The 10,937-nt window shown below is 34.8% G+C and overlaps 1 protein-coding gene across 1 annotated transcript; it reads right to left on the reverse strand.

Moving 5' to 3' along the window:
• Nucleotides 1–839: 839 nt before the first annotated feature.
• LOC110937164 (adenylate-forming reductase 03009-like) lies at nucleotides 840–8,271 on the reverse strand. Its single transcript, XM_022179572.2, has 2 exons — nucleotides 7,591–8,271; nucleotides 840–2,102 (listed from the first exon to the last, which is right to left on the reverse strand). Exons 1-2 carry the CDS (start codon nucleotides 8,208–8,210, stop codon nucleotides 1,058–1,060), a joined length of 1,665 nt encoding a protein of 554 aa, XP_022035264.1. The 5' UTR covers nucleotides 8,211–8,271; the 3' UTR covers nucleotides 840–1,057.
• Between the last annotated feature and the right edge of the window lie 2,666 nt (nucleotides 8,272–10,937).

Raw genomic sequence — 10,937 nt, forward strand, 5'->3', positions numbered from 1 at the left:
ATAAAAAAAATATTATTTAATTGAAAGGGAGAGAGAAAATGTAGTGTTTTTTTAGTGTAATTTAGGATGAAAATATAGTGGAATGGATGTAAATGCTCTTATATTAAAGTTTTAAAGATGCATGACACGGATGTAACGGCTACCCTACTTTGAGACTGACATCATGTTCGTTATCTTTATGTTTTGAACACTTATGTATGTTTAAATATATGAATTTGACTTGGATGCATGTGTAAACATCTTTCGCTGCATATGAATGAATTATTTCAAGTTTACTAACTGTGTGCAAAAGAGTAAATTCAACACATGATATCCCGAATTTATGGAATTTCAAATCACCACTTTTTACATTCGATAACTTATATTAGTATTAGACTTGAATTATTAAGGTGTTAAATATAATACTAAACCATAATGGTTATAATATTGTATTTTTAATAATACTATAAAGAAAGAAAGTAAAATTACTAATACCTTGAGATAAGAAAATTGAGTTTAACTAATATAAGAAAAGAAAATGAAAATACTTAATGTGATACAAACGAGCAAACATATGGCACAAATGGAATACGCTTAAAAATATATGTAACACCAACTTTGTGAGTGGATTTTTTTATTCATAATTGATGCATTATAAACTACTAATTGACAAGTTTATAGTTCAATTTAACTTCATTATTCCCTTCTTAGAAAATAAGTCACAAGTTTAAATCTGCGCAAAAGGGTAATTACAATAATTGGTATAAACTAGAGTAGGGGTGATCTTTTGTCGTAAAAAAAAATAGTTTATTTTTAACTCTTTTACCTCTAGTTTCCAATTAGTTAATTCTATAGTCAACCAGGATAGAAGACCCAAGGATTTACAAACCATCAATATTACATTACATTTTATTGTATAAGACATAAATTTTTACAGATAAATACACAGGATACATCGAATGTTGTATTTCCGGGAACGTAATTAGCATTTTATTAATCTCTTGGATACCAAACACCTTAGAGATCTTTTGAGTCGTAACAACAAGCCACTTGTTAATTTTGTGATATGTTTATTTAGCTAAGAGTCCCAAATGGGACCAAAAGCTGGGATCCCTTTACTCTTACAAGCATTCACCACATCTCGACTACCTTCAGGGTTACTTGTGACAATCACCACCTCCGCACCCCAGTTCCTTGCCGCTGCAACACTCATCTCCGAAACATTAGGCCTCCCCATAACCGCGGTGTCATGAACTATCACCTTCTCTTTCGGATGCCTACTCACCCACTCCTTAATTTCTTTCCCAAAGTTTTGTTCAATCCCTTTAGCTACCCACAACAAGCACACCTCCGCTGGACCTTGTTGTAGTAAGAAGGACAGAAATACACAAATACCAGAACCGGTTGCCACCACCAAAACACGATTGTACATGTTAACTAGATAAGGTAGACCAGCAAAATGGACTTGTCGAACCCATAAATGGCTTGGTGGGTTCGACACTAGTGATTTTGTAAAGTCACCAACTGCACCGGCTAGCATCATGTGCTCTTCTTTTCCATCAGAAATGATCCCAAAAGCATGCCATTCGGACATCGGCGACGGACTAATCCGACCTAGTATCCCAGGTTTTACTCCTCCAGCGAACCTTATTATTGAGGCGTGACCTGATGGTGCGGAGACCTTGACCGCAACCCGCCTCACGGTCACCCACGGGATGATGATTAGAATGGTTACAGCCAAGGTTAACCAGAATTCTTGCTCTTTAACCAATATTGATCCTACATCTTTCCTGTAAGATTTTGTGTCTGGTTCATACGACTTTGTCAGCACGATAAAAGCCCAAAGAAGAATCAAGGAGGTCCAACCAGTGAACCGGTGAGTTCTTTCGAACACGTTATGGTGAAGGTGGCGGACGAGTGGGAACGCCGCCAGGCAACAAAGGCAGAGAAGCAAGAGGATGGTTGAGGCGACACCAATTATCAAATTTGAAGTGTTGTCTCTGTCTTTGAGGGTAAGAATTAGAGAATATGTAAGCCAAGCGACCGAAGAAACGCCACAACTACTATGAATCCCACCTAGAGATTGAAGTAAAGAGGTGGTAGCGGTTTTGAGGCGTAAAGGTGTTGAGAATAATAGTTTAATTCATATACTATGTAGTTGTTATTGGGTTGATTTCATAGCTGACCTATTCTGTTTGTCTTTGGGCCTATTGCGTTTCTGGGCTTATGTTGTCTGGGCTGATTGTTATAATCAGTTCATACTGGTTGTTTGTTATAAGTTATATCAATCTAATGTTGTTGTATACAGCTGTAAGTCTGAGGGCTTGGATGAAACTTTTGAGGGTTTAAAGTGCAACTTTTGTTAAGGCGGTGCAATTGTTGATATCATCAGGGTGCTGGATGTAATTTCAAAATAATTGAGTATTAAAGACTCCATAAGGGTTTCGAGACTCTTCTTCCTTTAAGAGAGGGCTTCATTTCAATTCCATTTAAGTTCTGATCTGTTGAAGATCAGTTATGGATCTTGTTCAGCTGATGATCCGAGTGTGGCTTCGACACCGTAGAAGGGTTGAAGGTTTTGATTGATTTATTCTCTTTTGTATTGTTGAAGATCTTGTGGATCTTCATAGTTTGGTCTTTTTGTATCCTTTTGTTAACCAGTCTAGTATGATCTGGTTATTGTTGATCCTGTGTTGGATCTTGTTATTTGACGTTTCTTTCTATGATCAACAGATATTTTATCTGTTGATCCTGTATTTTGTATATGTTGTTTTTTAGATCTTACATAAGTAAGATCTAGGGTTTGGGGGGCGTTTTTCGGTTTGGGTTAAACAATAAAATTTTCTGTCACTGTTTTGTCGCTACGGCTGTGTTGATTGTTCTATTTTCGTTCTTGTTTCGGTTCATACCATAGTTCTTTACATGGTATCAGAGCTATAATGCTCCGATTCATGGTTTTTTCACTGTATTTTTAGTAGATTCGGATTTAGGGTTAGAGGTTTCATCTCTAACTGATTCTGGTATTAATAAATGTTCTTGGTGATTAAATCGAGATTGTGTGTGTATTTGTTAAAATCTGGTGGTGTCCTGTTCAGACCTGTTAGTTCTGATTCCACAGTTTCTTTCATTAGGGTTTCTAAACATTTTTTGTTTGATAGTTTTTTTCTAATTCTTTTGTTTACTAAATTTGTTTTTAATCGTGATTTCTATGTGTTGAAGAACCCTTTGTCATATATATTTGGTTAGTGTGGTGTTACATATCTTTGTATTGATGGTCTGGAAGTGTTTTGTGTTGTTCTTTGTAATAGCCCTTGAGTTTGTTCTTTGGGAGTTTCCGCTGTGAAATAAGTTTTTTTTAGATCTGTTTCTTTGATTTTTTTTTGTATGTTTTCGTTTTTTTTTGTTGTTTCTTGGAGTGTGTGCAGGAACAAGTTGGTGGATCTATTGTCTGTTGTTCATTCTGGTGTTACATAAATCCTAATTAGGGTATCTTGGAGATCAAGAAGAAGGTCTGTTATCTGCTGATTCTGAAAATCAGGTGTTGTTTGGTTGTGGCTTAATCAGTTCCTGTAGTTCTTGAAAACTACAGTTCTGGTTTTTTTTGAAGCATATTGCACCCTCTGTAAGATCTTTCCAGTCTGCTCTTATTTTTTATTACTTTGTTGTTGGTTAGTTGAAGTCGGGGTAGTGAGGACCGGCACCTATGATTGTTTGTTATAGTTAATTCTTGTCTATTCTGTGGTTACTTGTGTGTTGTTTATTTGTGCTCTTGTTGCTTCTAGTGTTTGCTGCTGTTGTTGTCATTTGTTAGATTGTGGCTCCTGAGTAAAGGCATGTCCAGGCACCATAGAGTGATGAACCTGGAATCTTGTCCCTGACTCAGCTTCGCCTTAGAGCTGTTTATTCTTTTTTTGTCTGTTGCTTCGGTAATTAGTTATTTGTCTGATAACTTGTGGTCTCCTGATTATATTGTGTTTGTTTGTCTGATTTTTTATTGTCTTGTTTTTAAAATGCTAAAAAAAAAAATTTTAAGATGGTCCATAAAAGCATTAGTAGAGATCTTAGGTTTCTAAACTCTATGTTAAGATTTTTTTTATTGGTGTTTGTGCGATTGTTATTTGTTATGAGAAAATTCTTATGGTTTGTCTGCTCAATGTCTCTTGTTGAGAACAGTTGTAATGTCTATCTGTCATATGAGTTGTGGTAGTTTTTCAAATGTTTTGTGGTTTATGGTAAAGGGGTTAGTTTTGTTCTTTATACTGATCATGTTATTCTGTTGGTGATGTATGTTAGTCTGTTGTTGCTAGTTGCAATAGTGTTTGAAAGTTGATCGACTTAGTGATTCACTACATGCATGTTCTTGAGTCTCGAGTCCTTTGCTAGGTTATATTTTGAGTAGAGTTCCTTAAAAATGTTTTTGTTTATTTGGTCATTTTTTCACTCGTTTGAAAGATGATATATGTACTAATTGACTATATGGCTCTAAAAGTGTTGATGTTTTGGTATGTTTGATCGAGATTTTTTTGTTCAAAGAGACAAGTTGATTGAAAAATATAAGTTTCTCTTGTTGTTTTGTATTCTGTTTTTTGTGGTAACAATAACTTGGATTTGTATTGTTCGGTGTGTTTTTAAAAATCTCCAAATTTGGTTAAACCGGAAAACATTCTTTGAGTTTATGAGATCCGACACACTATGTTCTAATATTGTTCTTGATACTCGTGTGAGTAGTTGGAGGACTTTTTTGTTGTTTGGTTAGTCGATGTTTGTTTTGTCTACTATTGTGTTTGATCGTTTTACCATGCGTTGTTTTTAGTCAAAATTGTTTTTTATTGGACGTTTGTTTCTGACTAATGTGTTTTCTCTTGTGTAAGAGATAGTTTTCCTTGGCTTAGAATCATGGATCATGTGATTTTGTCTTGACTGTATGTCTTGTTGCCTCTTATTGTGTGGTTTGAGTGTTTCTAACCATCTGTGTTGTCAAGAGTGTTCTTGGATATGTTGTTCAGCCTTGTTGCTGTTTATGTTGTTGTTTGTCTCAAATACTGCTAAGTTGCTGTTTGTTTGCAGTCTTTATGTCTGCCTGTCTTTCATCTTGTTTGTATGGTTAGATGAGATGTATGGTTCGTGTTTAACCAATAGTATTGTCAATTTTATTTGTATACTTGACTGTCTTGTATGTTATCTCGTGTGAGATGTGTTGTTTCTGATTGCAAATTGTGTATTTTGTGTTTAATCAGAATTTGTGTGGTTGCATCTTATTGTCTTGCGTATGTCTCTTTATTCTTAGCCTTGTGTGTGGACATTAAATCATGTGATTTTGTGTTTTTTGTTTAGGCTGGAATTGTTGTCTGATATAGAAGTATAGAAGTGTATACTTCTCATATATCAGTGTTGTATGAATCTTGTGATTCGTTGTTTGTTGTGGAGGTTTAAAGTTTTTTGCTTGGTTCAAATGAGTCTTTATGTTCTTTACAAACTTTCAAATTGTTGTCTGATATGTTCTTGTAAAGTTGTAAAAGTTTTTGATCATGTCATATAAGTCTTTATTCAAGTTCTTCACATGTATTGTCTTTCAGACTTGGTTCTGAATTCTTAAAGTCGTGTGACCTAATATGTTATCAGATGTGTGTCTGATTTTTGCAATCATGTGATTCGATGTTGTTAGACCTGTAAAGCTCTAGTTTTTTCTTAGAGTCTCATTGTCATTCTCTCTATATGTTTATCTTGTTGATCTCAGTGTTGAGATCTTGTTGTTTCAGAGGTCTTGTGATCTCGATGCTGGTATTATTGTATCGTGTTGTTGATCATTCAACAAGTTGTATCGATCAGTTGAATCTGTTCATTGTGTGTTACAGATATCAAAGGCATGATGTGCTTTGTGCTTTGTGTTTTTTTTATCATGAAAGGTTTGTTTGGTTTGGTTCTGGAATTAGGTGATTCTTTGTTGGTTTATAAAATAGTTTCTGGTTTTGTTTACTTGAGTTGCTTTTTTGGGCATATGTGGTTGTGATATTATCTAAGAATCATGTGGTTCTTGTTGTTTTGTTAGTTCTCGTATTTCTGCTCATTCTGATTAATTTTGTCTTTTTATTTTGATCAAAATATGAGTGCTCTCCGGTGTGGTTTTTTATGTGTTAATAGAGAGTTGTATTCATATGTTCATGTTTAGGACTGTGATTGTAGTGTCTTTAAACAAAGTCTTAAACGGTTGTGTTGGTTCAACATAACTTTGTATTGTTGTCAAAGAGTTGTAATTTTTTTGTCTAATTGATATAGGGTGAAATATTGCTTAAACCATGGTGACTTGTGTGTAATTCTGCGTGCTTTTTCTAGCTTGATTATAGTAGGGAATTGTAATTCCATTCTCTTTTGTCCATGTCTGTGTTTCTTGAGATTTCAATCTTGTTATCTACTTGCTCTCAGGTTTGTAATAAAGGCAAATAAAATTGATAGTTGGTTTCCTAGAGGAACATAAATCTTGTTGGCTGGTATCAGTCACCTAGTGTTTCTCATGGAAATTACTATATATCTTTGTTCTCTTCAATCTAGGAGATAAACATGCTACTTCGAGTTGTGTTAAAAAAAAAAAAAGGTACATCAATTTTTGAGGAAATGTTGTTTTTCATTTGTTCAGCCCCAAGATTGAGGGGGGATGTTGAGAATGCTAGACTATATCATTATATCAATCTTGGGTTGACAAAACTGTTATAAGCTGTTAACATTTGAGGGGCTAGAGTAAAAACTATCTGGATGTAAATGGGTATGGTTATGGTTAACATATACAGTATATGAATGATGGGGGAATGTTGAGAATAATAGTTTAATTCATATACTATGTAGTTGTTATTGGGTTGATTTCATAGCTGACCTATTCTGTTTGTCTTTGGGCCTATTGCGTTTCTGGGCTTATGTTGTCTGGGCTGATTGTTATAATCAGTTCATACTGGTTGTTTGTTATAAGTTATATCAATCTAATGTTGTTGTATACAGCTGTAAGTCTGAGGGCTTGGATGAAACTTTTGAGGGTTTAAAGTGCAACTTTTGTTAAGGCGGTGCAATTGTTGATATCATCAGGGTGCTGGATGTAATTTCAAAATAATTGAGTATTAAAGACTCCATAAGGGTTTCGAGACTCTTCTTCCTTTAAGAGAGGGCTTCATTTCAATTCCATTTAAGTTCTGATCTGTTGAAGATCAGTTATGGATCTTGTTCAGCTGATGATCCGAGTGTGGCTTCGACACCGTAGAAGGGTTGAAGGTTTTGATTGATTTATTCTCTTTTGTATTGTTGAAGATCTTGTGGATCTTCATAGTTTGGTCTTTTTGTATCCTTTTGTTAACCAGTCTAGTATGATCTGGTTATTGTTGATCCTGTGTTGGATCTTGTTATTTGACGTTTCTTTCTATGATCAACAGATATTTTATCTGTTGATCCTGTATTTTGTATATGTTGTTTTTTAGATCTTACATAAGTAAGATCTAGGGTTTGGGGGGCGTTTTTCGGTTTGGGTTAAACAATAAAATTTTCTGTCACTGTTTTGTCGCTACGGCTGTGTTGATTGTTCTATTTTCGTTCTTGTTTCGGTTCATACCATAGTTCTTTACAAAAGGCACCCAAGAATGGCCCAATAGGTTAACCGCAAGCCAAAACACTATGCGTAAGAAGGCTTCACTTCGACATAGTGTTAGAGCAAGAAGGTTGCCTATAGAGAAAACAGTAGCATGGTTTCTAGCGTATGGAAAATGTCCTGTGGCAGCAAGAGATAACCCTGTAATGTTAAGAGCCAAACAAACCATAAAGAGTCTCTTATACACCGTGAACAAGCCTTGATCGAGCAAGATCACGGACAATCGCGACTCTTTGGGTTTAGTTGGCTTTGAAACAACTTTCTTGCTCGCAGCTTTTGGGAGTTCTTGTTCTTTAGCTGAATTTGGGATTGGTAGCTCAGAGACGTTGTCTAACTCGTAGCCTTCTTCTATGTTGATCAGCACGTTGTCCTCATCGTCTTCATTGTCGGTTTCTACGTCACAAAAATGGCTACTGGCTCGACTAGTGGAGCGCGAAATGATGGCACCCGAAGTTGGCACGATTCTTTTAGAAGATCCCCATGGAACCCAAGATTTTCGGCTAGCACGAGGTGCATCAATGGCGAATGGATCCTTATGGGGTTTGATCTCGAAGGATACACCTCGGCAACTTGAAAACCTATGATCCATGGCTTCTTGTTGCATCGTCTCTCTTTTCTAGACAGGTTTGGAATAATGAAATTAAGGTAGAAGAAAAAGGCTTGTGGTTTGTTTACAGAAGTTGTCCATGTATTTATATGCAAACCTTTGCATTAAATGGTTGTACATTTTAACTCTTTGTCAATGATATATATTCTTCTTGTGCACGTAATTGAGCATCATGAAATCTATCATGTTGATTCCCTACGACTTAGTCAAGTGATTTAACGTATATGCATCGATCGATCCGGTTAGTGACTTAGATAAATTGATTAAATATTTCTAATTAACTTTTTATAACATCCATTTTATACACATAAATACTACTTTACACTGAAGTTTCAATAATTTTAAATCTACTTCACTTTTACAATGAACAAACACTATACCTGGAAGCCACTAAATTATAAGTCAAAAAACCCTAATTAATAGTGTAATCTTTTATTATAATTTTTTTTTTCATTTGATTTAAAACGTATGCAAACTTAAGTTATATTCGAAAAATACACCCTATGAAATTGGTGATAGAATTGAAGAATTCATCATGTGGTAATATTCGAAGCTGTTTCCATCCAAACTTTCAACAATAATATACTAGTTTGTATTAACTTCATTTACAGAAATAAATATGCGCGCTTTTGTACATTTTTCCCATACTATTTACTAACTAATTACATAAAAGCCATCACAACTTTGGTTGATGATAGAGGCTTTTGCGTTTTAGGGAAAAGGTAAGTTCAATTCCTGAAATGAGGTTGATTTGGTATAATTTGTGGTAATTTAAAAGTCGGTTTATTGTAACATTTTTTATTCAAAAAAAAAAAAAAAAAAAAAAAAAAAAACTAATTACGTACAAAATATATATCAACAAAGTTGGATGATATTGTGGTTTGTTAAGTAATTTCCAAAAATGTTATGTTTCCCATTTAAGAAAAGACATATCAATCAATACGGTTCACTTTCTCAATGAGAATATTCACACAGATGATACAATAACAACGTTGACTTGAGATCGACCATTCATATTAACCCATGTGTCGACAATGAGATTATTCACACTCATCGATGTGATAATATTTTAGGCACTTTAATTTCGGTGAAAGAAAAGTCTGTTAATGATACAAGTGTGATTGATATGGAACAAATTGAAGATCTTTATGTAACAATAATTTTGATCTAAGACTATCGAGAGGGGTCACTGGATTAATGACTAACTAAAGTAGGATCTCGATAGACCACTTAGACGTCCGTCTCATTACTCCAACCGTTGGGCCCTGCTTGAGGTTTGTACTTTTATTTTATATAGTTTTTTTGTAAAATAAAAGCCAGAAAAGTCTCTTCTGATAATTTATTCTCCAATTGACAACGATAAGAATGTATCAATTATTTCTTTTGTAAATTGCCAAGAAAATTTATTTTCGATCAATTGGTAATCTAGAAAATTATTTTGAAGACTAGCTACCTTAATGAAGAGGAAGTTAGAAGGAAAAGGCCCAAAACGAGTATCTAAGAAGGAATCCAGAAAACTTATAAAGACAATTATATATTTGACAAACGAGCCTTGAATTGTGAAAAACCTATTCCGGTAGTCATAGATATTTCATTGACTAAACCCAGATTGGAAGATTAAATTCTTCGATTAACATAAAAATATAATTGCAATTTCGAATATTAAAAAATGAAAATAAGTATACGTGTTACGTTGCTCATGTTTAGGAGACATTATGAAATACATGCGGTATAATTACTTAAATATGTGTGTCACGGGACTTCTATGATCAACAAGATAACCAAACAATCAAATTATTAAAGAACAAGATATAACAAAGAGAAAAGTGCCTCGATAGTTTCTGTAAAACTACTTATATATGCGGTATAATTACTTATATTTTCTGTGTTTTGCCCAGATTTAACCTATAGTTTCTATACTTCTAAAATTATAGCTATAGTCCACAAATTATAGCTATAGTCCCCAAATTTAGAAATTCGTTATCGTATAGTCCCTAGCGTGAATGAGGGTTAGTCTTTGGTGTTAAGTATGTGTGAAATGATCTAAATACCCTTACTGTTTAATTAATAACTAAAAACTTAAAAAGAAAATATTATCACTCAATTTCAGCTGCTTCAATCTAGGGTTTCAACCAGGCCACCCTAGGATTTCCCTTTCAAAAATGGACTTGATTCCGAAATTGGGGAAGTTGTTATTCGTTAGCCACCAGAACAAGACCAATCAGTCGGTTGAAGTCGTTGACTCCGATGGTAATAGTGTTAATTGTAAAGATGGGTTTGATGTTGGATGGTGGAGGTGGTGCTTGGTGATGGTGGGGTGGGGGTGGGTTTGTCGGCAAAGGAGGGAAGGAGGAAAAGGGGGTGGCGTTTTGGTTCGGCGGTTGTAATGTTATGGCGGTTGTGGTGGTTTGGTGAGGTGGGTATGGGTTTAGGAAGCGAAGCAGTGGTGGGGGAAGGGGATGGCGGCGATGGAGTTGATGGTGGTGGTGGTTTTAAGAGAGAGGGGAGGGTAGAATGAGAGAGATAGGAGTACTGCATTCTGTGTTTATATATATATATATATATATGTTTTATTTTATTTAATACTTATTTAGTTTATTTCGTTTATGTAACATTCATATGACCCATCCTTAACCTGCTAGAAGTTCGATCTCACATTGAATTATGGTGGTTACCAGGTAGCATTCTTGTTTCTCGTTTACACGCCTGCGTCTATTCATTTAA

Source organism: Helianthus annuus, chromosome 4 (assembly GCF_002127325.2).
Source record: "Helianthus annuus cultivar XRQ/B chromosome 4, HanXRQr2.0-SUNRISE, whole genome shotgun sequence".
In the NCBI taxonomy this organism is placed as follows: domain Eukaryota; kingdom Viridiplantae; phylum Streptophyta; class Magnoliopsida; order Asterales; family Asteraceae; genus Helianthus; species Helianthus annuus.

Coding starts and splice junctions, on each gene's coding strand:
- LOC110937164 (XM_022179572.2), bottom strand. CDS start 8,210: ATGCAACAAGAAGCCATGGATCATAGGTTTTCAAGTTGCCGAGGTGTA. Junction 2,103..7,590: donor CTATTGGGCCATTCTTGGGT/GCCTTTTGTAAA, acceptor ATTATTCTCAAC/ACCTTTACGCCTCAAAACCG.